Source organism: Somniosus microcephalus, chromosome 25 (assembly GCF_052327205.1).
Source record: "Somniosus microcephalus isolate GS21.2 chromosome 25, FLI_Smic_1.0, whole genome shotgun sequence".
Classification (NCBI taxonomy): Eukaryota; Metazoa; Chordata; class Chondrichthyes; order Squaliformes; family Somniosidae; genus Somniosus; species Somniosus microcephalus.
In genome coordinates, this window is record NC_141011.1 from 43,747,123 (window position 1) to 43,774,239 (window position 27,117).

A 27,117-nucleotide genomic window follows, 5' to 3' on the forward strand; every position below is an offset into this window, starting at 1 on the left:
TGGGTGAGGGAGAATTGAAAAGAAACACTCCTCAGGAGCAAAACAATGTGTCCTGTTCACTTGGAAGAAATGTGTCCTTTTTGTTTTCGGCTGATTTTGAATTGTGCTGTAAGCAGGCAGGTTAGTAGGTGAATAACTTAATGTCTGTGTTAGCATTGCAGTGTGATGTTGTGACTGCAGAGGTGTTGGCAGCAGAGGTTACTCTACACGTAGAAACTGCTGAAAAGCAGTTGAGCCATTTGCTTCCGACTGCTGAGTAATGGAGGTAACTGCTGGATGTGGCCCAAATCCATCAGCCAGGAGTGTGATGTGTTTAGTGTGATCAATTTTAGCTTTCCCTTGGCTGGACTACTGGGCAAAGTTCCCTACTTCAGACAAAGCACCCCATCTCAGACTGGGCAAAATATCCTTCAGAAAAATATTGGAGCTGGTGCTGTTGCTCTGAGAAATTGTCCTCCGAGAGAGACTTAGTTGGGCACACTACCTCAGAGACCACCTCTCCTCGGTGGGAGACTGGGTGAGGTACTGCTCCTCAAAGAGAGACTGGTTAATGCGTGCCCATCTGCAGAGGGTGATTAGGCAGAGTGCCCATACTCCAAGACAACCAGAGTGCCTGATTTCAGAGAGAGAGAGAGAGAAAGACCTTCTTAGAAGGAGATTGGTTAGGGTGCCTAATCTCAGAGAAAGATGGATAAATGATTGCTTCAGAGGATAGCACCCTGTCTACATAACAATAGTGATGACACTTCAAAAGTACTTCACTGGCTGGGACTCACTCTGGAACATCCTGAAGATGTGAAAGGCATTGTATGAATGAAAGTCCCTTTTGAGTCCTTCTTCCTGCTCAACTTTCTAATGCCACTCCAATCTTTCCAGCCACAGTATTGCAAGATGTCCAGGACCTAGTAGCCTGGTTCTCTGTCCTGACCGCTGAAGGGTGGGGTGGGGGTGGGGGGAAGACTCACTGTGTGTGCACAAAAAACAAGACAGGGGAAAATGGAATAAACCACACCAAAACAACTAAAATAAGCGCTCAGTACTGAAAATCAACTAATTTTACAACAGAGGAGGTTGTTCGACACTTCATGCAGTGCCAACTCTCTGAAAGAGCTAACATTAAGCCCCATTCCTTTGCTCTTTCCCCATTCCCTTTCATTTTTTTCCCCAAATATTTCCCTTTTAAAATCTTTAGTGGACACTTCTTCCAATACTCTTTCTGGTTGGGAAATCCGTGTCCTAACAACCCTGTGCATAAAAATGTTTCTTCCAATCTCTCACTTTATTCTGTTGGTGATGATTTTAAATTTATCCCCTCTAGTTACTGACACTCCGACTAGTGGAAATGGTCTATCCCTGTTTATCTTATCAAAGCCCTTCATCATTTTGAAATGCACGAAGAAGCATAGATAACACAGTTCCAGGGAATGTGATAAAATGTATACTTCTTTTCTTTTCTATTTTTTTCTTTTAAGCTGCACGGATAATCCAGAATATGGATCCATCTGCCTCACCATGTGAGGATTTTTACAGATATGCCTGTGGGGGTTGGCTGAATAGGCACATCATACCAGAGACCAGCTCTAGATACAGTATATTTGATATTCTGAGAGATGAACTGGAAATCATTCTAAAAGGTAAAAAGTCCAACACTAACCAGGCTGGTCCTCTGATTAAAAATCTGTGTTATTTTCAGAAGACTAAGCAAAAACACAGATGTTGTGACCCCGGTGCGTTCTACTGCTGATCATTCCAAATAAGTGACTTAAACATTTCTGTCGCATTTGAAGGAAATTATCAGACAGTGCATGGCACTTGAAGAGTGATGGACAGGCAGCGTGTGTATACGTCAACCCGTCTGATGGGAAACTGACAGAATCTGATTGGCAGACCGTTTTTACGTCCTGTGATTTAACTTTCACACTTCAATGGAAAGTAAAATCAGGTGAAGTGGGAAAACAGGAGGCCGATCCAACCCCATCTGTTTCCCAGTGGGTAGATTGGGGAAAAATAACCCCTGGAGTTTTTCTATTCTACATAGATGTGTTTTAGTATGCAAAGCATGTTCCCTGTGGATTATGATGTATATTTTCTTGTATATGGATACACCCAGCAATTGTTTCCGCACATTTCTTGAGATGTTCTGGTGCGTGTGTCAGCCAATGTACAAGGAGAGATTATATCACATGTAAAAGTCTACAGAAGCATTTAATCCTGCTATGAAAACGTCATAAATTTACCCAGATATACCAGTAGCACAAATGGGACTAACAGTGCTAACTCTACCTTGTAGCCTCTTGCCCTGTCTCATTAACAGCAGGCAGAGTGTCATTCACTGTCCAGTAATTCCTGTTAAGAGTGTCTTGGTTTTGATTTAAGAACAAAAGAACATAAGAAATAGGAGCAGGAGTAGGCCATTTGGCCCCTCGAGCCTGCTCCGCCATTCAATATCATGGCTGATCTGATCTTGGCCCCAACTCCACTTTCCTGCCTGTTCCCCATAACCCTTGACTTCCCTGTTGCTCAAATATCTGTCTATCTCAGCCTTGAATATTTTCAATGACTCCGCCTCAGTTAGAGAATTCCAAAGATTCACGACCCTCAGAGAGAAGAAATTCCTCCTCGTCTCCGTCTTAAATGGGTGACCCCTTATCCTGAAACTATGCCCCCTAGTTCTAGATTCTCCCATGAGGGGAAACATCCTCTCAGCATTTGCGAGAGGCACATGTGTAGGCCTGGAAGAGAAACCCGGTGCTTTGAAGGCCATTTTGTTGTAGCTGGATTAGATCCTTTGATTAAAGAGTTGTATTTAATCCAGTTCTTGCTCTGCTTCCCTGCCCTTTTAGGTGTCTTAGAGAGACCTGATGATGGAGACCGTGATGCTTTTAAGAAAGCTAAACAGCTGTATAAATCCTGCATAAACGACAGTAAGGTCAACTTCTTAAGATCATTTTGTTTTTTTTAAGAACAATATATGCAGTGGCTCAATGAGTAGATGAACTGTCACCTGTGGGACCGAGGCGCACAGACCTGGAAGTTCTATCTGCATCTCTAGTGAGCTGAACAGGAGACAATGGGACCATTAGGATTGGCCTCCTCATCCTTGAGCTGAGGTGGTACTGGAGGGTGGGATCAGCCAAGGTTCTTGCTGCTATTCACTAACCAGTAGCTCCTGATAAAAAGTGTATATTGGATGGAGAGAGGGGCAAGCTCGGCCGTGCTGCCTTCCACAGTCAAATAGTCTGCAAACACTTATAATCTAGTTTCATAGAATTACATAGAATGTACAGCACAGAAACACATCAATTGGCCCAACTGGTCCATGTCGGTGTTTATGCTCCACATGAGCCTTCTCCCACCCTACTTCATCTAACCCTATCAACATATCATTCTATTCCTTTCTCTCTCATGTGTTTCTCTAGCTTTCCCTTAAGTGCATACTTGAAGAATGGCTACTTGGGTGAGATACCAGAAAGCAGTCAGTGCTGGTGGAGCATTGCATGGCATGAGTACCTTCAGGAGAGGTGGGGAGAAGACTGGAGAAAGAATGAGTAGTCAGTATTTCTCTTCTAGTTACCTTTTCTCACTTTCTGCCGCTTTTACTTCTGCGATTTAATCTAACTATCAGTGAACAGGGAAAGGGCACCAGCCTGCCCCTTACCTGACTTCAAGTAGTTCAGTTTAGTGTTAATGTTACAGAATAAAGCTAATCCTGATCTTCATAGGCTCCCTGTCACTCAACGCATTGATTTCTAAATCCCCACCCTTGTTCACGAACCCCTCCATGTCCTCGCCCCACACTGTCTCTGCAGCCTGTTCCAGCTCTATCCCAGCTTGCAACTTCCACTTTCCAACTGTGTATCTCTCCCCTCCTTTGGGCTCATCGTTGTCAGAACCTTCAGCCAGCACTTCTCCACACTCTGGAACTTCCTTCCTAGAACCCTCCATCTCACTAATTCTCACCCCTCCTCAAAACCAACCTCTTCAGCCTCTCATTTACCTTCTCCCTGAATTATTCTCCCAATTCCTGCTTACTGTCTAATTTCCCCGCTCCACCCCACATAACCCTTTTTGTGAAGTGCCTTGCAGTACTTTGCTTTGTAAAATAAAGGCACAAATTAAGTGCATGTTGTTGTTGTTGATGTTCGAGTTTTTATTATTTTAATAATTTCAATGACACGGTGCCTGAGCTGAAAACAAATAAAATTGATTGGCCCAGGGAAACAAGAGGTTCCTACGAGCTAGCTGCCAGTTAAACGGGGGAATTTTTCAGGGAGTCAGTGGGTGCGTTTGGTGGCGGGTTGGGTGGGGGAAATTTTTTTTTGACAGCGGGTAGGCAACCAGCTGCCACGCTAGTTTCCCAGGTGTCGGGTCTGTCAGTGCTGAACAGACCCAACACTAAGCAGTGGAGGAGGCAATTTAGGTGATTAAGAGCTTGTTAACAGCCTGTTAAAGATAATTTTCAACTCGCCTTAACATTTTATGAGGTTGCCCACGGGGGTCCATGCTGCTCGGGGATCACGTCAGTTAAGGAAGTCTGGAGTTGTGTCACCATGAAATGATCTCTTTACTTGACAGCTGCAAATGTGGTATAAAAGCTCCCATCTCACAGCTGTTCATTTTCCAAGCTCAGAAGCTGTAGCTTACTGCATTTGGAAGGCAGATTGAGCTTTATGCAGGTTGCAAGTGATTGGAGTAAACTCTGTACCCAATGTCACCTCATTGGAACAACCTCTCTCACCATTGACAGATCGCTTCTGTCAGCTCTACTTCACCTGCCGTCTATTACATCAGCATCGGTGCCCTTGAAACTATCTCACCTTGGTCCTCAGAATCCCACCACGATCAGCCCCAACACCAGCAGCACCAACAACACCAACCTTCTCCGCAATCAACTGATGCTGCACAGGACACAGGGCAGCAGCACCCGACCACATTGCTGCCTGGGACGCCAGGGATGGCCTCACCATGGTCAGATTTACTTCACTTGACGCTATACACCCTGGCTGCCACATAATGCACTAGGTTGGCACCACCCCACACCAACACAATAAAGCATCCCTACAATGCCCAAGCTATTCCTTTCACACTCATCAGCATTGCGGGGGGTGCCGTTATGTCTCACCATTCACTGCAACTCACTAAGCCACTTCCAAAGGTGCACACAAATCTGTCCAAGAATGCAAAATGTTGAGAATAAAGATTTCAATGTTTGACAGCACATTGACAGAGACTTCAGATGATCATTGGCTAAAACACCCAAGTGCCTACCCTTGTGTATTCTTAGTTGGTATGCTTGCAGTAGGATGCGAGTGAATGTGAGGGGTGGCTAGTGAGATGGGGATGTGATAATGTAGATAGAGAGGGATGGGTGGAGGTGCAAAGTAAGTTGGTGTGAGTAAGGATGTGCAGGAGTAGAGTAGGGAAGGCAGAGTGATGGGGATGTGATGAGAGGCACAGCAGGATGAGGTTGAGTGTGGCTTTGCAGTAACGTTTCGTGATTTACTGAGATCATTGAAAGGTTTGCGCCACTGCAGCCTGGTCCTCCTGACGACATCCCTGCTTGTGTCCTCCTGTGCAATGGTGCAACCAGGCTGCGTTGATCTCCTGGGAAGGTCTCTTCCGCCCGTTGGAATGGAAGAGAACCTCCCTGCGTGCTGTGACTCCCTCCATAAGCATATGGAGGGAGTCATGGGAGAGCCTGGGTGCAGCCGTGCACCTCTCTGCAGTGCATGTCAGTGTTTGCAGCACCTCAATGCTGTAGAACACTGACAGCACAAATGTCAAAATCAATTTGCACATGGTCCCTTGAAGGAAACCGGCTGATGATGCGTCATCAAGTGACGTCATCAGACCCGCTTCCTTCAATTGGCCGGCAAACGCGCTGGGCGGGCTTCACAAGCCCAATCAACGTAAAATCACTTTGGACAGCGGGCTGGAGACACCAGTGAGGTCGGGACCGGCCACCAACCTCGGCCGTGCCCGAGCCGCCGAGGTAGGGGAAATCGCGGCCAGAGTGTTGAAAAGGTTTTGAGGGTGAAATGTGACTTCAGCGTGGGCGCAAAATAGTGGCAGTGGATCGTTATACACCCCATGGAAAGGAACAATAGGCGGGGTGTATAACAGGCAGCCAATCCAATACCACTCGATCTTTGTGCCCTCGCCATAGTTGAATTCCACCCCATGTGAGTGAGACCTCAACAGGCTTGCTTAGAGGGGAAATGTCACTGGTACAAACCACATCTCATAACGAAGGATGTTAAACTCTTATTTTAATTTCTTCAGAGAGGCTTGGAGTTTCGTAATCCTCTCCACTAAACTGAAGTTAAGTAGTCGCAAGGCAGATGATGAATGTTGTTGTACCGCACAGTCCCCTCTCGAGTTGATGAAGACGTTTGCAGACACAAAGGTTATTGGCTTCAAATGAAGCATCGGCCTCGTTAATGATTTTTTTTATCACAGTTATATTGTAATGAGCTTCTCCTAACAACAATTCATTCAATTCACTGCAAATTACTGGAACCTTTGTGCACAAAGATTCATTTGAGTCTTCAAACCTCTTTCCCCATCCCCTCCCACGCAAAAAAAAGGAGCATAGAAATAATCTAGTGATTATGCCTCTTGAAATATATTGCAAATGTGTTTAGGTCAGTTCATGAATTTTAAGACCAGACCAGACTGATAATTACACTCTCTGGCATAGTGTGATTTAAAAAAAAATGTATTTGTTTTTATGGGATGTGGGCGTTCCTGGCAAGGCCAGCATTTATTGCCCATCCCTAATTGCCCTTGAGAAGGTGGTGGTGAGCCGTTGCCTTGAACCGCTGCAGTCCGTGTGGTGAAGGTACTCCCACAGTGCTGTTAGGGAGGGAGATCCAGGATTTTGACCCAGCAACAATGAAGGATCAGCGATATACTTCTAAGTCAGGATGATGTGTGACTTGGAGGGGAACTTGGGAGGTGGTGGTGTTCCCATGCGCCTGCTGCCTTTGTCCTTCTAGGTGGAAGAGGTCACGGGTTTGGGAGGTGCTGTCGAAGAAGCCTTGGCAAGTTGCTGCAATGCATCTTGTAGATGGTAGACACTGCAGCCACGGTACGCTGGTGGAGGGAGTGAATGTTTAAGGTGGTGGATGGGGTGCCAATCAAGTGGGCTGCTTTGTCCTAGATGGTGTTGAGCTTCTTGAGTGTTGTTGGAGCTGCACTCATCCAGGCAAGTGGAGATTATTCCATCACACTCCTGACTTGTGCCTTGTAGATGATGGTAAGGTTTTGGAGAGTCAGGAGGTGAGACACTCGCCGCATAATACCCAGCCTCTGACCTGCTGTTGTTGCCACTGTATTTATGTGGCTGGTCCAGTTAAGTTTCTGGTCAATGGTGACCCCCAGGATGTTGATGGTGGGGGATTCAGCGATGGTAATACCGTTGAATGTCAAGGGGAGATGGTTAGACTCTCGTTTGTTAGAGATAGTCATTGCCTGGCACTTGTGTGGTGCGAATGTTACCTGCCACATATCAGCCCAAGCCTGAACGCTGTCCAGGTCTTGTTGCATGCGGGCATGGACTGCTTCATTATCTGAGGAGTTGTGAATGGCACTGAACACTGTGCAGTCATCAGCAAACGTCCGCATTTCTGAGCTTATGTTGGAGGGAAGGTCATTGATGAAGCAGCTGAAGATGGTTGCGCCTAGGACACTGCCCTGAGGAACTCCTGCAGTGATGTCCTGGGGCTGTGATGATTGACCTTCAACCACCACAACCATCTTCCTTTGTGCTAGGTATGACTCCAGCCAGTGGAGAGTTTCCCCCCCCGATTCCCATTGACTTCAGTTTTACTAGGGCTCCTTGATGCCAGACTCGGTCAAATGTTGCCTTGATGTCAAGGGCAGTCACTCTCACCTCTGGAATTCATCTCCTTTGTCCATGTTTGGACCAAGGCTGTAATGAGGTCGGGAGCCGAGTGGTCTTGGTGGAACCCAATCTAGGCATCAGTGAGCAGGTTTTTGGTGAGTAAGTGCCGCTTGATAGCACTGTCGATAATACCTTCCATCACTTTGCTGATGATTGAGATGGGGCGGTAATTGGCCGGATTGGATTTGTCCTGCTTTTTGTGGACAGGACATACCTGGGCAGTTTTCCACATTGTCGGATAGATGCCAGTGTTGTAGCTGTAGTGGAACAACTTTGCTACAGGCGCGGCTAGTTCTGGAGCACAAGTCTTCAGCACGACAGTTGGGATGTTGTCAGGGCCCATAGCCTTTGCTGTATCCAGTGCGCTCAGCCATTTCTTGATATCACGTAGAGTGAATTGAATTGGCTGAAGACTGGCTTCTGTGATGGTGGGGACCTCAGGAGGAGGCCAGTATGGATCATCCACTCAGCACTTCTGGCTGAAGGTAGTTGTAAACGCTTCAGCCTTTTCTTTTGCACTCACATGTGAATGGAGGTGCCAAACCCTTAATAAAATATTAATCAGAAGGGGTAACAATGTGATTGAAAGAAACACTCCCCATCTTTTTTCCTTGCTTGTTTGTGTATTCCGGCATTACGACAATGACTGACTACATTTCAAAAGTACTTCATTGGCTGTAAAGCGCTTTGGGACGTCCTGAGGTCGTGAAAGGCGCTATATAAATGCAAGTCTTTTTTTGTATTGCAGGTTTAATAGGGGAACGGGACTCTGAGCCACTGTTAAATCTATTGGACGCAATCGGAGAATGGCCAGTTGCCACATTTAACTGGGATGTCACGAAAGGTATGCGACAGTTTTAGAATAAGTCTCTAACCTTGGTAGTGATAAACTGACTTCTCTTTAACAATTCTGAAGAATTGAGGCTCTTATGAGCCTGGAATTATCTGTTTCTCACATTACTGCATGAGTGATTAATAGGGTGAATCAGAAATCCAGCTCTCCCAGCAGGGAGGGACATTTGCAGGGAACTGCGCGCCCCAAGATGCAAGGTTTTTCTCTCTCTCTCGCTTTTGTAATGTGCTCGGTACAATAGGCTGTACATGTGGGGCCATCTGACCAAAAGGACAACGCCATACCTCACTGGAGCGACCTCCGGGATATTGAACTAACACATTTGATGTTTAGAGAGGGCCTTGCAATCCACCCCAAGGACACGTTGGCTAAGTAAACGCTGTGTATATAGCATAGGTCTACCCCTGGACTTCGAAAAAGTGCAGCAACAATATATGGAAGAGGAGGAGGATACAGAGATATCATCTTCAGCAGAGATGCCAGGGAGTGGGGTGAGGTTAAGTTGCCAGGCACTGATTAATGACTTTTTAATTCATTAAAGGCATGGCCCTTTCAACAGACCATTCAGTTGAGTCGCCATTCCCTCTATCTGTGCTGTTATTGTTTGTTATTCCCCTATGTATCATTACCATTGTCATTATGTATCCTTGTGTGTTAGTCTTGGCTCTGTGGTAGCACGCTTGCCTGAGAGTCAGAAGACTGTGGGTTCAAGCCTCACTCCAGAGATTTGAGCACAGTCTAGGCTTACTCATCACTGCAGTACAGAGGGAACGCTGCACTGTTAAAGGTGCCGTCTTTCAGACGAGCTATTAAACTAAGGCCCTGTCTGCTAGCACAGGTGGATTGTCGGGTCCCTTTTATAGCAATCTTCGTTATTCAGCATGGTCACTGCTACTTCCTCAACCTTACGACAAACCATAAAAACCTACCTCTCTGATGAAGCTTTTGGTCCCCTGTTTTAATATCTCCTGATGTAGCTTGGAGTCGAATTTTGTTTGTTAACACTCCTGTGAGGTGCCTTGGGACGTTTTATGACATTCAAAGTGCAAGTTGTTGTTACTGTTTGCCATCGATGTCACCAGAATGACTTTTCTATTGTCCAGACTTGCCACCCTTGTGCCCTGTGATACCCTTGCTACTAAAACCAATGCTACGTAGGAAGGTGTGCCCGTGACTTTTGCTCTCCTGATTCATGCCCAGTAGGGTGAAGTTGGATTCTGGCGAAGTCCACCATGCATTCTGTACTGTTTAAAATTTTCTGCCAAATTTACAGATGCTGTTTTCGATCTGTTTCTCCAGAGCCTGATTGGAGTTTGGAGACTATCCTACCACAGCTCAATGCCGATTACAGTAAGAGAGTTCTTATGGACATGTTTGTTTGGACTGATGACCGGGACTCAAGTAGACACATCATCTATGTAAGTAAAATGCTATCCATTCATTTACACTTTGTCATTGCTTTGGACACTCTTTAGTTGCCTGGGTGGGGAGGTAGTCTCTGTGACATTGTGGAATGACACTGGCATGTCAGGAATTCTCACTTTGCATACATGGGTACCATTAATTTACCACTTTAGGATTAAGGGCATGTAGTACCAAAAAAAAAAAAATCATTTAAAGCCTTTCTTTGCAATGACATATAAATGTTTAGTGATTACACTGTATCTAATGTGCAGATACTTCCAACAAAGCAACTTAATATTTTTTAAGCCAAAATTGAGTGACTGTCACTCCAAATGATTGACACTTGATGCACCTAGTTTCCTTCATCAGTTGGTCATAGAAACTTCAAATATCTGTCTGTGTTTGAACTTGTGACAATTTCTTGAATATGTGAATTTCAACAAGGCTACCTGATCCATGGCGGGTTATTTTTTGACCTTGTGTTTCTGATGGGGAATGTCGGCCACCAGGAGTCTATATTGGAATTTTTTGCATGCACTGCAAGACTTTTTCAAGCATTTTAGGTAGACAGGAATCATGTATTTTCAATGTTTTGATGAGATAGAGGATTGGGAATTCACCAGTCTAACACCCGAACTACGGGAGACCAGAGTTATACTGCAATCTGGAAGATGGGTTTGAAACCCTCCCAATTGCCTTCAATGCCCAATGCAGTCAGATTGCTGATCGCACTCGAGGGTTATAGTCTGTCATTTTACGAGTCTGTGCTGCCAGCTGGGAGCCTCCCTAACATCATCGATTAGAAAGCCAGGAATGCACTCCCAACAAATGTCCAACCATTAATATGAATGGCTGGAGATTCACTTACAATTTACACTGGAGAAATTGAGAGACAAGTGTTCAGCTCTTGTACCTTTGGCTTAATGCGCCGCCTGTCACTCTTGCAGGTTGATCAGCCCAGCCTGGGGATGCCTTCCAGAGATTATTACTTCAGAGATGGAAACTACAAGAGGGTGAGCACTGAAACTGACTATGCAGAAAATGTCATGGATTCTTCCTGGTACAATCTACTATCTAGTTCCTTTCATTTCATGAACTTCCCATTGCCCCTGTTCCTCACTTTAAGGCCATCTTATTACTGTTTTGTTTGAAGGGAGACCATGCAGTTGCCTTTTAACCTTTTTTAAAAATGGGCTGATGCTGGTGCTCGCAGAAGACCTATCGCAGGAAATCACCAACATTATTTTCTAACCATCAAAATTAACAGTGTCTATTGACACCACTGTGTCAGCCAATGAGTTGGAGGCGGGTCGGGACTTGCGTCAAACAGTCTCGTTTACACCAAACAAAGTTGATTTACTCAGCAAACAGAGTCTATTTAAAAAGAGTCTCTACAAACTACAGCAAACAAGACTCGTGATCGAAACTGCAGCAAAGTCTCGTGATTCAAAAAAAAAAAGCAGGGCTATTTTACCAGCAAAATGCAGTGAGTGGAGGATAGTTACATTGTACAAATGATGTGCGTAAAAACAATCCCAGTCACTTACAGCAGTGCGGTCTCCAGGTGTAATTGATGGGGGAATTACCCAATCATCTCCATTCTGGCCTAAATAGTGATGTCACAATATGCAGCCTAAAATTAATGGACAGGAAATAGTGGGCTGCGTGATTTCCCAAGATGCCCCGTCTGCAAGCACCACTCTCGGTGGGGAGCGCCCGTTAGTGTATCGTAATTGAAAAGCAGTCTGTTCATTTTATAGTTTGTGGGACCTACAGTGAGTTGATGATGGCCTTCTATCTTATTGAAAAAACGCAGGTGTCGAGCCAAGGCCCATCGTGCGGGAGAGCAGAGGAATTGGCAAGAGCAGCAGAGATGATTGGTTAAGGCACGGTCATTAGATGATGAGCTGGGGTTTTATAAGCCTGTAGATCTTGGGAAGGGAAGACTCTTCCTTGGCATTTCACTTACATTGTTCGGTTGATAACAAAACGCTCATTCACCTCTATCCTTTTCAGTTTGATAGCTGATGTAAAAAGGTAAATTTTCATGTTTAATGCTCTTGGCACAGAACTAAACATGCTGGCAGCACATGCTGGAAGTCAGGAACACATCTGATTTGTGGCCGTATGATTAGTTGTTGTGGTTAATGTGGGGTTGAATATTGGACATGTGCCTAATTTCCCAGTATGCTGGTTACAGTAGCCCAGTGCTTCTGGTACTAGATCAGTAACCCAGAGGTTAGGAGTTCAAACCCCTCTGTAGCACGTTGTGCCACTGCCCTGCCAGTATTGCTCACATCCCAAGAACAAATAAAAGATAAATCCATTGCCAGCCCACAAAGCTTTGTGCTGGGTGTGCAAGAGAGCATTTTACCCCGCAGTGTAATGGCTTGGGAAGGGTGTAAAAATGTAAAGACTTCTATGCTTGCATCTCATGTATTTACTGAATTTAATGGTGTTACTCTTATTGAAGGTGCGTGAAGCCTACTTGCAGTTTATGATTGTAATTGCTAAGATGATCAGAGAAGACAGAAACTTGACAAAAAATGACACCTTTGTTGAAGAAGAGATGGCAAAAGTCCTGGAGCTTGAAACAGAAATGGCAAATGTAGGTATTTGAATGATTCTGTATTCTTTCCATGGAGGCAGTGTGGTGAACAGAAGGCACAGCACACTATTGCACTTAAGAATTGAAGTACGTTGCACCAGCCTCATTGGGCGTGTGGTCCTAGCTCACGCTCTCCCGGAACACATGTTCATCCCTGCGTTGTGTTCTGCCCTAAGACCACGTGTCGGCGAGTCGCAGTGAATCTGCCGCTTACCCTGCTGAATTCTCTCCCCACATTAAACGGGGCCTCCAGTCATCTCCACGGCTGTCTGGAGTTGGGCTCAAATCCTCCGCCTTCTCACTCCAGAGGCAGGAATGCAACCACCAAGCCAAAGGCTCAAAATCCTGAACACGCGGTCTCGAGCAGCAAAGCATGGAATGGATCGATCACAAAACATAGTGGATTCATTGAAAAATAAGGAAGGATATGTATAACGGGGTTATGAGGTGCAATTCGTCTTTACAAAACATTGAACTGTCGGAGACCGTTTCTGTGTCATCAATATGCACTCATACTGCTAAATTATTTTCCTATTGTTTATGCAATTAAATCGCTGCAGCAGCATTCACAAATATTTTAGTGACCGATTAATTAGACAGTTAAATTATGTGTTTAAATGTATCATAAATATTTGAATAAGATTCAAATGGTCAGACGGTCAAGTTTCATATTTTGATTGATTAATGAGGTGTGGAGGTTTGGGCAGACCAGCTGCATCATGCTGTGAGGTATCCTCCCACTTTACATAGCCTCAGAAATAAACTGGCTATACTATATTTGTAAATTGATAAATAAAACTACTAGCACGTCTGTAGATTTAGAGGTCAAACTGTTGCTGTATTTTCTCTCATTTTTCTTTTTCCCCCTCCTCTCCTGAAGGTGTCCTCTCTTGGTGGAGGGACAGTCCCACAGGCAGCAGTAACCCAGTAACAATTCCCCATTCCCCATGGCCAAGCCTAGCCAGTGAATGTCAGCAGGCTACTTGAGGACGTCCTAGTTGAGCCCAACTCAGGCCTCACCTGAGGAAGGTCACGGATCGTGATCAGGAGCAAGAAACCTGGCTGATATTTTTTTTCTATTCATATCCTTCTATTCCTTTCTCCCTCAGGCAAAGAGGTAGAAATTGTCTGAGCTGGAAGGGGAGGTGGGGCGGTGGTGTTGGGAGACGTGAGGTACAATCAGAAAAGAAGGCTTTTGGAGGTAGTTAAGAGAAATGGTACAGGAAGAGAGGGCAGGGGCCTAGTGATGAAAGCTCACCTTCCAGTGATGGGATTGAGCAACAATTGAGAGTAAGAGTAATGAATGGTGTGGGTCGGGGTTGGAACAGGTGACTGAGGATTTCCCTCAAGCGTATCAAGATTTGAGAGCAAGTATGCGGATGTAGAAGTCACTCTCCACAGGGACCCAGTGGAGCTAGGCAAGGGTGGGGCAGCACTACTAGAATTACATAGAAATTACAGCACAGAAACAGGCCATTCGGCCCAACTGGTCTGTGCCGGTGTTTATTCTTCACACGAGCTTCATCTTTCCCTAGCAGCATATTCTTCTATTCCTTTCTCCCTCATGTACTTATCTAGTGTCAGCTGTGGCTCAGTGGGTAGCACACTCGCCTCTGAGTCAGAAGGTTCAAGTCCCACTCCAGGGACTTGAGCACATAAAGCTAGGCTGACACTCCAGTGCAGTGCTGAGGGAGTGCTGCACTGTTGGAGGTGCCATCTTTCGGATGAGACGTCTGCTCTGCTTTGGACGTAAAAGATCCCACGGCACTATTTCGAAGAAGAGCAGGGGAGTTATCCCTGGTGTCCTGGCCAATATTTATCCCTCAACCAACATCACTAAAGCAAATTATCTGGTCATTATCACATTGCTGTTTGTGGGAGCTTGCTGTGCACAAATTGGCTGCGGCGTTTCCCACATTACAACAGTGACTACACTTCAAAAGTACTTCATTGACTGTAAAGCGCTTTGAGACGTCTGGTAGTCGTGAAAGGCGCTATAGAAATGCAAGTCTTTCTTTCCCTTAAATGCATCTGTGCTATTCACCTCAATTACTCCATGTGGTAAATCAAACAAGTGGAAATGTCTTCTTTATGTCTACCCTATCAATTCCCTTCATAATTTTAAAGACCTCTACTGAGCTGCCTAAGGGTGTCCCCATAGGGTGAATTGCCAGATTCTTGCACTCCCAGCAGGGAGACACTCTGAGGAAGCTATAATATTGGAGCTCCAATCCTCCGACCCATGCTCCCTTCAAGCACAACTCCCCACTGGGAGCATGAGATTGTGAAACCTGCCACTACGTGTCTATACATTTGGATACAACTGTTGCTACCTCCACAGACTATTAAGTAAGCTGTTCCTCTCTCCATAGGCTACTGCACCACCAGAGGAAAGGCACGACATTACCCAGCTCTACAACAAAATGACACTTTCTCAGCTTCAAGTGAAGTTTGACCTCAATGTGAGTAATTTTCTTTTTGTTGCTCATTGCTTTCTGTAGGTACACACTGTACGTTCGATGTTAGGTGTGATATCTTGGCTAATGCTGAGGAGAATGTAATGATTCCCTCACTGTCCAGTTCCAGAATTGTCAGTAGTGTTCATATTGGTTCCTTTGTAGGCCCTCCTTGTATGTCTATCACCTGTCTGTATACTCGAAGTACCAGATAGCTCTCTATATAGATATGATTCATTGTACGCTTCAATACGCTGGTACCCTCTCCATCATGGGTTGAGTGTTAATCATTACACCTTTGGGTGTTATATACTTCCCTGTTATCTCTGCCTCTTTTGACTGTCAGAGTGAGGATTTTTGGCTTTTACTAAGAATATTGAGTAGCTTAACTCATACTTGCATTGCTTAGTGCTGCGGCCTCTGTACAGCTTCTTCCAAATACACCTATTGGTACCTGAATCCAGTTTGTATCATTTTAATATCCGGTCTCCTCTCTGGGATTACTGAACATACGGATTAGGGTTAATTGCTTAAGTTCATTGATTTCATGTTTGTGCCTCAGGGATTTAACTGGACACAGTTCATTCAAGGGGTCATGTCTAGCGTAGACATTGAAGTCCATCCAGAAGAAGAAGTTGTGGTCTATGGCACTGAATATCTTCAGAAACTTAAGTATATCCTCCCCAAATACTCCAAGAGGTAAAATCATCAGATCCTAAAGAGTTCTATATTGGGTTGTGCTGCATGCTCCGTTTTTTTTTTTAGGAGTTGGGAAAGATCCCATGCTGGTGGACATGCCCAAAACTCCACTGAAATGAACACACATGTCTCTCCCCTTAATGGACATCATCAAAATGGCTTTGGAGAGAAGGCGATTCAAAATGGTGGGTGTCCATTGTGCAGCAGACGAAACCGTGGTTTAACAAAGAGTGTAGTATTTTCAGACCAAGCTGAGGGAGTATGTTGATCAGAAGCTACGGCCCCTGGACCACAAGGGAATCCCACTGGCTCTTCGAAGTTGTCAGGTTTCCGTTCGTCTGGAGTTGGGCACGGTGGCTGTGAAATTTCTTCAGTCGCGATCACGGTGGAATCACACCCGATGATGATAGTGCCGATGATATCCACCAGTGCCGACTCCACCGGAGTTCACAGGGTCAGCAAGAGGGAAGCTCACTTGCCCGCGGTCAGGGCTGGCGGGAGAGCCACTTCCGGCGCATCTTCGGCAGCTGCCCGTTGGAAACACCGACCACCGCCCTCCCGCTGGCATCGGGGTGGGAGACCGGCCCAGCCTTCTCCCACCCCACATGCAATTTCAAGGCCGGTGTCACAAAAATGTTGTCCTCCATCTTTTTTGTGTATTTGTCACGACCACATTATTTCCATTGCTTATACACTAATAAAAAAGGTTTTATGCTGTGGCTGGTGTCACTGCCTAACTAATGTTAATACAGTGGGGTTCATGGGGAGTGTCTCAATATTTTCAGGGGGTCACCCATGCAGAAAGGTTTGAAAATCCCGACCCTTTTATTTTTCTGTCAAGTTTACAACTCATAATGTTCAAATCACACGCTCAGCATCACAACTGCATACGTAGTGTTGGTCAAGCTTTATACAATATCAGATGTATGTGATCAGCAGGATTCAAATTCATAATGGTATTTAAATTTATAGGAATTATATTATGTTTATACTCATCATGTAATACGTTACTTCAGTGATAGACATTCAAGTGGAACTTAGCAAATTTCAGAGATTTTTGACTCAGCAAGCCATCCACTTTTTCAGTGAGCTTAACCCCTACCTTCGTGTCTTCTTACTGTATCCCCCCAACTGATGTTCCCACTAAGCTGCACGGCGGTCTGGAGGTCCCGCCTAGGCTGTTCACCGGCTTTTACACGGAAGAAACCGCACATGCATGGAAATTTGAATGGGCCAGTTAAAGGGACCATGCACGGAAAAATAAATTAGAGGGAACATTGGCCCCAATCTCCTCAGAATTCATGGACAAGGTTTCCTCTGGCTACTATGTGTTAGGGACACTGTAAACACAGCGGAAAGATTGCCATTGTTATTTAAGCTAATTAACAAATGCAGTCAGAGGAGATCTTCACATAATGTTTATAAAGTTATTAACACAAAAGGAAATTTCCCCCTCCCCTTCCCTCACCTAGTTGTTACTTGAACCTATTTAGACCATTTGCTTGGTTTTTGTGATGACAATAGCGTTTTGGGTTGATGCCACACTGCAAATGGATTATGTGTGTATGAAATTCCATTATCCACTATTTTGGCTTGTTTACATACAAACATACAAATTGATGGGCAGGATAAGACCAGCTGGTCCATCAAGCCTGCCCCCACACCACGATGGCCAGAGCATCATGACTGGACACTTCATTCCTCCATCCTGTAGCCATGTAATCTCTTGAGAGAAGGAAAAAATTAAATCGGGCCAATAAGGGGAAAAATACTCTGGAAAATTCCTGTCTGATTCCCTCCGGCGATGGAAACTGGTCCAGGAGATCACATGGACCAAGTGTTATCTGTATGATGCGCTACCTGCCCCAGTCAAGAACCATGGGATATGCTGCATACTCAGTCTGTAGAGAAGGCTTGGAGGTTGGGTGGCTCCAAATCAATCCCAAAAAGTTTCAATCCCCATAAAGGTGAATGGAGCCTCTTTGGACCAGTTTAGTGAATTGGCACCTTTGATAAAATAGTAGACAGAGGAACTTCATGCAAACATGTTATCATGTCTGTCATTAACATCACACAGGGCATTAACAGTCCACTTGTACGAAGTAGTCTTGCCTGAACTCCCTGCTGACCCATAGATTTTCAATGAAGCCTCCCTGGTTATTGAACCATTTATCAGCGTGCACATTTTTTCTGGAGCAGTATTACCGAAACCCCTACAGAGGTTTGGATAACTGTCTCTTTTCCCAAGGCCCAATTTCCTTAACCTCTCCTCATAAAGCTAGACGATGCCTGGAAAAAGGTAAACAGAGTGGCATTTTAACAGCCAGCTTCTGTGCCTTGTCTATATTATTGGACATCTACAACTGAATCTCACGGCTTTAACTCTCTCTCATTTTTAGCACTCTTCAGAACTACCTGGCTTGGCGGCTGGTTATAGATCGTGTTAGCAACTTAAGTAGACGTTTTAAAGACACCCGAGCCAACTACCGAAAGGTACGGAACATTTCAAAACATTCATTAGGTTTTGCTCGACTGAGTTATTCATTGTCAGTACGACACTCGCTGCATTTAAAAAAAAAAAAAAAATTCATTCTTACAAGTCCTGATCATAATTGCAAAAGATGTATGTGATAACCATGTGCATCTTATACACGAATTTCAAGTATACTGTTTAGAACTTGTAAGAAAGTAATGGGTTCAAATTTTGCTAAGATTTCTGCTCTCTCCCAACCTCGGTTCCTAACCTTCCAATCTCTCGAGTACTTTACCCCACTAATCTTTGCTGGATCACAGAGCCTGTCCCCCCACTTCCTCCGAGGCCACAAGTGCTCTTGTGTTAGTTAGACTCTTATAAAGTGAGTTTGAGGAACTGACAGGAGGGCCAATGCTTCTCATCCAGAGAGATATTAGAACACCTCTGTAGCTTTCAGGAGGTCAAGCTTGGATCCTGGTCCTTATGAGAGATGAGGAGAAAAAGAGATGTATACACAGAAAGAGAAAGACATACAGAGATGAAGTGTGTGAGGCATACAGAGTGAGGTAAATACAGAATGAGAGACACTTAATGGTTTCATTCCTCTGGTAATGGGTTAATTGATTTATTTAAAATTCCATAAATACATAGATGTATACGGCACAGAAGGCAGTCATTTGGCCCAACATGACTGTACTGGCTACAATAGCAAAATACAATAGCAAAATTCTGATGAAGGGTCCCAGACCTGAAACGTTAACTCTGTTTCTCTCTCCACGGACGCTGCCTGGCCTGCTGAGTGCTTCCAGCATTTTCTGTTGTTATGACTGTACTGCCTCTTTATAGCAATCCAGAATTTATCCCACTGTCCCAACCTCTGTCCATATTTTCCTCTTCCTCAAATATTTATCCAATTCTCCCTTTAAAAGATGCAATGGTCTCTGCCTCAACCAATCCCTGTGGCAAAGCAGTCCGCATGCAACAACCTGCCGCATAAAAAAATATATATTTTAACACATTTGTTAACCTGTTTAAAGTAGCACACTAGGAAATGTTGTCAAACCAATTGACCAATATGCTGTCAGAGAAAATAAAACCCTAGAGAAAGAAAATGTGTGAGAGAGATGCAGAAAGAGTGTCAGACCTACGGAGGGGAGAATGAGAACGAGGGGAGGAGGAACCTATCGAAAGAGTGAGACAAAAAGAGCAGGGCAACAGAATCAGTCCTGACAATGAGCAAAAGTATGTGACTGCTGTAGAAAGAGTGGAAGTCAAACAGAGACACAGGAACAGGGGAACAGAAAGATGCAGCGAGTGGGAGAAAAGCAGAGAGATGGTACAGAAAGAAGAGGCAGAATTTTCCTTTTGAATTTTTGTGCATGAGCAATGCCACAAGAGAGCAACTAATGTAGAGTAATTTCTAGAGCATTCTGTCACAGTAAAAGCAATTTAAAACAGAGGCGACCACTCCCTTATAAATGTGCCATCTGTTATAGTTCAGCTGTTTTATAATAATTAGGACATTTCCTGTGAGTCAAAATATTGTATTAGTTTTAATCCTGTAGAATGTTCAACTTTTAAATGTAATCTAATAACATGTGTTTTCACTCCACACCAACCGCCCCCTCCCCTCCCCCATACTTAATACATTCTGCAAACTAAGACCTCTTGTAATAGGTGAAGGACTTACTTCCTCGTTCTGGCTTTCCTCCTCTTTCATGACACTTGGTTTATCTGCCTGCTGAGCAGCTTCCCTCTGTCTTGCTATTTGTTGTCCATCTCTGCTCCTTCTCCCTTTCCCACCACCCCCCTCCACCCCCGACCTATGTTTCAATTGACTGTACTTCTGTACCCACCTTTGTGATCTTTGGAGTCATTGGATGCTGTTATGGGGGGTGGGATGGGGAACATTGATTTTTAAATCAATCACTGCTCCCCCCACAGCATAGCCCCCACCTCTACTTTCTCAATACAGAGGGGTGCAAACTCAAGTGTACATAGCACACACCTGGCCTAGTCACCAGTCACCATGCCATAACCGCTACATTACCGTACCTCGATAGGATCACCTCCTCTGCGCCTCCTTTCCAGGCTGAAAAGTCCACTCTTTCCTCACAACCTTTGATATGAAGGCTCAGCCTTGTCGTTCCTCCCTGCCCTGCTTTTAGAGCACGAATGTGCCCAGTGACTAGAATTGGACACGGTATCTCGAGGTATGATCTGACCAGAGGACTGTACAGTTCCATCATTACCATCTCTGACTTGCATTTGAATGTCTTGGCTATGTGGTTTGACATTCTATTTGATGCTCTGCACGGGTTCGACATGTTTAGTGTTGAGTCTGCAAGGTTACCTTGGTCCTTCTTGGCTGTTGCAACGCCATTTGTAAAGCAGTTCTTTTTTTTCTTCCTATGTGCTTGTTTGCATTAAATTTCATCTGCCATTGCTCTGCTCACTTGCGTATTTTATCCAGCTCATTCTGTAGTTTGAGTTGCCTCCTTCCATTCCACTGGCCCCTCCTAGTCATCTACAAATTGACCATTTTGAATTGAGTTTCTGAATCCAAGTCATTTATGTAAATTAGAAACAGTAGTGGTCCCAACTAAGCACTGGGGCACCCCACTCAGTAATATTTCCTATAACGCCTTTAGCATTCATTCTTTTCTACTCCAGCAGATTACCGTGTCCATTCCCAAGGTATACCCTGAATCCTTATAGTGTTGAGTTTAACTGAGAGCCTTTCGGGTAGAATTTTGTCAAATTGCTTCTGAAAGTTGAGGTACACTACAGGGATTTAGGGATTTCCACAGTCAACTTGTGTTGTCTCTTCTTCCCAGACGTGCTCAAAACAGATCAATTTGCTCAATCTCCACAAACTCCACTCTTATTATCCACAGCTACTTCATCACCGAAATTAGCAAAGGCGTGAGTTTCAGTGCCCCCCGGAGATTGGTGCTCAGTATCTGTAATATGAGAGCACTGCTGATTAAAAGCTCCTTTTAAAAAGGTTTCTTGACTTCTCTCCTCCTGCCTTCATCCTTGGGGTATCTTGGACTATGGGCCTTGCCCCTTCACCTAGCTTCCTCAACGAAAGAAGGCATGGGCATAAATCCATATGCAGATTATCGTAAACTAGAAGGAAGAGGCAATTGGTGAGGTGGGCCCCTCATCATCTCTGCATCAGTGCCTTTTAAAAAGCCTCTCTTGCCCACTTAAATTGTTAATTGGATCATAAAATGCTGGGTCACATTCCTGAAGCAAAAGAAAAGTACATCCCAAGAGTATAAAACTGTTCTGTCAGTGCAGCAGCTGCAGCAATATTAGTTGCTCCTGTTTCTACCATCAGTTAACGTCATCACTGCTGACTGACCACCAGAGCCAGCTCCCCACCTTCCTGGACATCAACATGCTTCTGCCTGAGTGATGCTGTGTAGTTGGTTTGTAAAAGATTTCAGCTTTAAGGATTCTTTGGTAGATAACTTCCGCTCGTCACTAAATTTAAAGTAAAAAAAATAATTCTTGTGATAAATGGAGTGGGATCACAGATCAGCCATAATCTCACTGAATGGCGGCGGAACAGGCTCGAGGGGCTAAATGGTGTACTCCTGTCCTATGTTTCTATATGGGCATCACTAGCAAAGCCAGCATTTATTGCCCATCTCTATTTGCCCTTAAGGTGGTGGTGAGCCTCCTTGAACCGCTGCAGTCCATGTGGTGAAGGTACTCCCAACAATTCTGTTAGGCAGGGCGTTCCAGTATTTTGGCCCAGCGATGATGAAGGAACGACGATATATGTCCAAGTTGGAATGGTGTGTGACTTGGTGGGGTACTTGAAAGTGATGGTGTTCTCATGCACCTACTGCCCTTGTTCTTCAAGGTAGTGGAAGTCGCGGGTTTGGGAGGTGCTGTCAAAGAAGCCTTGGCGAGTTGCTGCAGTGCATCCTGTAGATGGTACACACTGCAGCCACGGTGCAACGGTGGTGGAGGGAGTAGATGTGGATGTTTACGGTGGTGGATGGGCTGCTGATTTGTCCTGGATGGTGTTGAGCTTCTTGAGTGTTGTTGCAGCTACACCCATCCGGGCAAGTGGAGAGTATTCCACCACACTCCTGACTTGTGCCTTGTAGGTGATGGAGAGGCTTTGAGAATAGCCAGCCTCTGACCTCTGACCCACGCTAGTAGCCATGGCATTTATGTGGTAGGTCCAGTTGAGTTTCTGGTCAATAGCAACTCCCAGGACGTTGATAGCAATATCAGAAGCATAGCAGGGGGGCGACCTCTGATCCCTATTTCTAGTGTTACAGCCCTATCCCCTGTCCAGGAAGCTGTGTGCTGGGAGTGCAGAATGACTGAATTTGTCATTAAAAGAACACACTTACCATTTCATTCGAAACAGTGACCAGAGGGAATCTTCCTGCTATGTTTACTGTGTCACTAATGCACAGGAAGCAGGTTAAATCTTCTCATTTCCTTTTATAGAATCAATCCAAAGACCAAGAAATAACTTTCAGTGCAGGTCAGTTTCTCAGCCAAACCATGCTGCACCAAAGCACTTTACTGAGGCGCAGTTCTTGATTAATTAGAATCCCTCAGTAACACAGTAAAGATTGTAACAAGCCCAGAAATATGCAACAGATCAGCCAGCATCTGTAAAGATAGAAGACAAGTTAACATTTCAGGTACAATCATTTGTCAGAACACAACAGTAAAAGCTGTTCTTAGAATCAGACACTCGGCCTTATCCAGTTAGTTACCAGGCTTTCTGCCTTTTAACAAGTTGTTATAACTCTGAAGGTTTTTACAAGTGTATTTCTTGTGTCTGTAAAAGGCACCCTGCAGCCTCATCAGATTTTTAGACTTTATGACTTCAATCACAATATCTGTAAGGATACAAAAGGGCATTGTAAAACCTGTAGCCAAATAACTTAAGCTCCATTATGCGTTGCTTATTTACATGACCAGAGACACTAGTATAATATTATTAGAAATCTGGCGCAAGAGGTGTACTTCCTGTCCACAAACATTGGCCCAGAATTAGCTAGGCAAATAACGGCGAGTTTAATGCACACGCTGTTATTAATGTGTAAAAAAAAAACAACCAAGTTGCAAATCGCCACAAATTGCTGGATGATTTGCCGTTAGCCTCGCGAGAACCGTAGCTCCCCCTCAACCTTCCCCCGTGAGTTTCGAGAAATTGTTTTGTTGCGCTGCTAAAATGAATTAGACCCGCCACAAAGCTAGGGCTGGTATTTAGAACCCAAGGACTCTTTTAATGACCAGCTTTATGTTCCTGACATGTCACTTAACCTTGGAGGCCCAGAAAGGGGACAATTCAAACTGTGGAGCCTCGTGGTGTTTAAAAAATTTTTAATGTAATTTTTTAAATTTCTTTTCCTGCCTGTCTCTTTTCCCTCTCTCACTCCAATCTTCCTTTCCCTCTCTTTATTTCTCCATCTGTGTCTAACTTGACTCGAATTCACCCGCTTTCCTTCTTGTCATTGCTCTGTTTCTTTCTCGATCCTTAAATTTCATTGGTTAAGGAGGTAGACTGTTGGCCCCAGATGCCCCGTTGCCCTCGTTACCAGCTCGCACTTCCAGCAATTTGTGGTGCAAAAAGTTTTTCGAGCTGAAAGGTGAGGATAAAAATCCAACTCGTGGGGCACACCACGAGATGCCCCCCAACTCATGGGGCACACCGCAAGATGCCCCCCAACTCGTGGGGCACACCGCGAGATGCCCCCCAACTCGTGGGGCACACCGCGAGATGCCCCCCAACTCGTGGGGCACACCGCGAGATGCCCCCCAACTCGTGGGGCACACCGCGAGATGCCCCCCAACTCGTGGGGCACACCGCGAGATGCCCCACTCCAGCAAATTCTGGCTTATTACTTCTTGTTAAGATTTTTGATTTGGCTTTTGTGTCCACATTTGCCATTGTAAATTGCTATGTCAACATTTCCTATTTAGTTTTGCTACGTCAACCATCACCGTGTAGTTGCAGCCCCTGGCCACTAGGTAGTTCTGTGGAGAAAGATGCAGAAACCTTGGCCTAGAAATTCGGTAGGCTTAGCGCCGCATTTGAGGCGCTAGAGGGCCTAGCGCCGGAGTTATGGCCAGTTGAGAAATTCCCTGAGGCCCTAAATCGGCGTTGCACCGGTAGCGCTGCGCCGGCACCGATGACGTCATCGGTGTGCGCAGCGTCCCGGTTGCCGTGGTAACCCGGCCCCAAGCCGAAATTCAGTTGCGCCCGCCTCGCCCGTGGCAGGCGCAACTAAGACTCTGGCAACAGAGTCTTTCCCCAGTGTGCGCCGGCGCATAAAGGTGGAGCGGCGGCCGGCCGCATTCCCGGCGGCTGCCTGCCCGCACCTCCCTTCCCGGACTTCTGCATTCCCCCCCCGCGGCCCTGATCAGTGTCTCATGCGAGCCCGGCACTTCCCCGAGGTGCCGGGCTCAGATGTCGGGTCAATCCGCCGGACAGTTGTCGGCTGCAGGCAGCTCCTCCTTAACAGGAGGAGGAGGCCTGCAGTTCCCCCGCCTGCCGCACCGCATCGGGTGCCGCAGCGGGGGATTAGCGCTGGGAAACCCAAGTTCACGCCCGTTTTGAGGCGCTAAAGGAGGGTTTTAGCGCCCGCCGCCGTCTGGGCCCGGCGCACCCGAATTTTCATCGCGCGCTGCCGCATTACCGCTGGCGCAAACTTTCTGGCGCTACAGCCCTGGCAAGACCAGAACCCAATTTCTAGGCCCTTATTTCCAACTCTGCCGTTACCTTGTATATTAAAAAAAAGAACCTTATATTCATCATTGGACCACAGGCAACACCACAGGCAATTTACTAGTAATAATAAATGGCCCTGAAATTTTATGGACTGTGATCCTAACAGTGCCCTCCAACTCTAACCTCTGCCAGAATTTGCAAGAGGGCACTTCATCTGCATGGATGAAGTTTACAGGCCCATCTGCATGTGTGGAATATGTGACGGTCGCGGGGGTGGTTAGTCTCCAGCCCTGTCTCTGCCACCACTCCAATTGACCCCAAGCTCCAATTGACCCCAAGCAAGGAGGCCAATCCAGGAATTCTTTAATAATATGGCCTCTTCAGGGGTCTGGGTCGTTTGCCAGGTGTGAACCCCAATGGTCATGCCCACATGAGCTCTTGTGGAGGCCAGTACACCTCATCTTCCTTGGTGTACTGACTGCTAATGATGCACTGGGTCTCCATCCAAGGACAGGAGTGGAAACTCCCAACTTGGGGAGTACCTGGCCTTAGTGCTAACCCTGGTCACAACCCATCATTTGCCCTGTAAGGGAGAACTGAAGATCTACCCCTTACAGGTCAAACAGGTTTGCAGTAAGGGTGGAGACTCATCGTAACCAGGTTGGGGATTACATTGGTCATATCACTAGTTTAATGCAATTGTGTGACATTTCTCTTTCCACTATTTTAGTGGAGGTTTCAATCATTTTAGATAAACAGCACAGTGACTACATTAAAATAATGGAAAGAGGAACATCATCTGAAGGCCTTCGTTGACTGATCTCAACAACAAACATTCCTGGGCTATAATAATTGCACCTTTATCGTACTGAAATATCTCAAAACGCTGTTAAATAAATAAACATACCACCCAGTCTGCACCAGGATCATTTCACAGGGATGCATCATCAGCTCACACTTGTTCAGGGGTATTTGTTAAGGAAGGCCAGGACACTGGGAGAATCTTCTTCAAATAGCAACATGGGATCTTTGACAGCCTCCTCAATAGGGCCCTTGTTTAACACCTCATCTATAAGAAGGCATCTCTGATAATCGAAGGGCCGAATGGCCTACTCCTGCTCCTATTTTTCTATGTGCCTATGTTTCTAATGCAGCACACACTCCCAGTACTTCACTGGAGTGACCCCCTATATAACGCTCTCAAATGCTTGTGCAGGCTCTGTACCCATAGCTTTCTGACCCAAAAGCAAGCACACTACCAAATGATCTCCTTACATACACAAGAATGGCACTTGCATTTCAGAGTTACAATTGTTACGAGTCATAAATCGTAATAACTAAGCTGGATAAGAGCGAGTGTCTAATGCACGCGTTTATGTTTATGCAGCAGTTTATCACATTGAATCATTTCAAACCACTTCACACCTCGAAGTGCAGTGATCAATTTTTGTGACCATAACTGTTATATTCTTATTACTAACCTATAATGAACCTTCATTACCACAGGCACTGTATGGTACCACTGTGGAAGAAGCTCGTTGGCGAGAATGTGCCAGCTACATCAACAGCAACATGGAAAATGCAGTGGGTGCCCTTTACGTAAGGGAGGCATTTGCTGGCGAGAGTAAAAGAATGGTACGTAGCATGTAGATCGGTGTCAGTCATTAGGCTTTTTTGTCGAGGACCACAATCTCAACCAACAGCCTGCTCAAGTGCCTCTCTCAAGAATGCTGCAACCTGTGTCAAACTTCTCAACTGTCCCATTTTAATTGGTATATGTTCTGACAGCACAAAACACCACTGAGAATAGCAGCTGTGGCATGGATGACTCCCAAGTTATCTTTATCTTCAAATTGCTGCACACAGTGATGTGCAATGACTCGTTCTGTAGACCAATGCAGCAACTATTCGATGCCAGCAATGTCTCACATCCATCAGATGAATGATCAGTTCGTCTGTTTTTGGAAAGAAATAGTTACATTTAATATAGTGCCTTTCAGGAC

The 27,117-nt window shown here is 45.3% G+C and overlaps 1 protein-coding gene across 1 annotated transcript in view; it reads left to right on the top strand.

Annotated features, from left to right (window-relative positions):
- The window catches only part of mmel1 (membrane metalloendopeptidase like 1), a 59,611-nt gene that overhangs the window by 18,805 nt on the left and 13,689 nt on the right, over positions 1–27,117 (top strand). The window contains exons 4-13 of the mRNA XM_085967286.1: positions 1,473–1,634; positions 2,844–2,924; positions 8,655–8,750; positions 10,059–10,177; positions 11,111–11,176; positions 12,637–12,771; positions 15,144–15,233; positions 15,790–15,926; positions 18,326–18,419; positions 26,621–26,749. Of these exons, the coding sequence (XP_085823412.1) occupies positions 1,473–1,634; positions 2,844–2,924; positions 8,655–8,750; positions 10,059–10,177; positions 11,111–11,176; positions 12,637–12,771; positions 15,144–15,233; positions 15,790–15,926; positions 18,326–18,419; positions 26,621–26,749 (1,109 nt within the window). The remainder of the gene's footprint in view (positions 1–1,472; positions 1,635–2,843; positions 2,925–8,654; positions 8,751–10,058; positions 10,178–11,110; positions 11,177–12,636; positions 12,772–15,143; positions 15,234–15,789; positions 15,927–18,325; positions 18,420–26,620; positions 26,750–27,117) is intronic.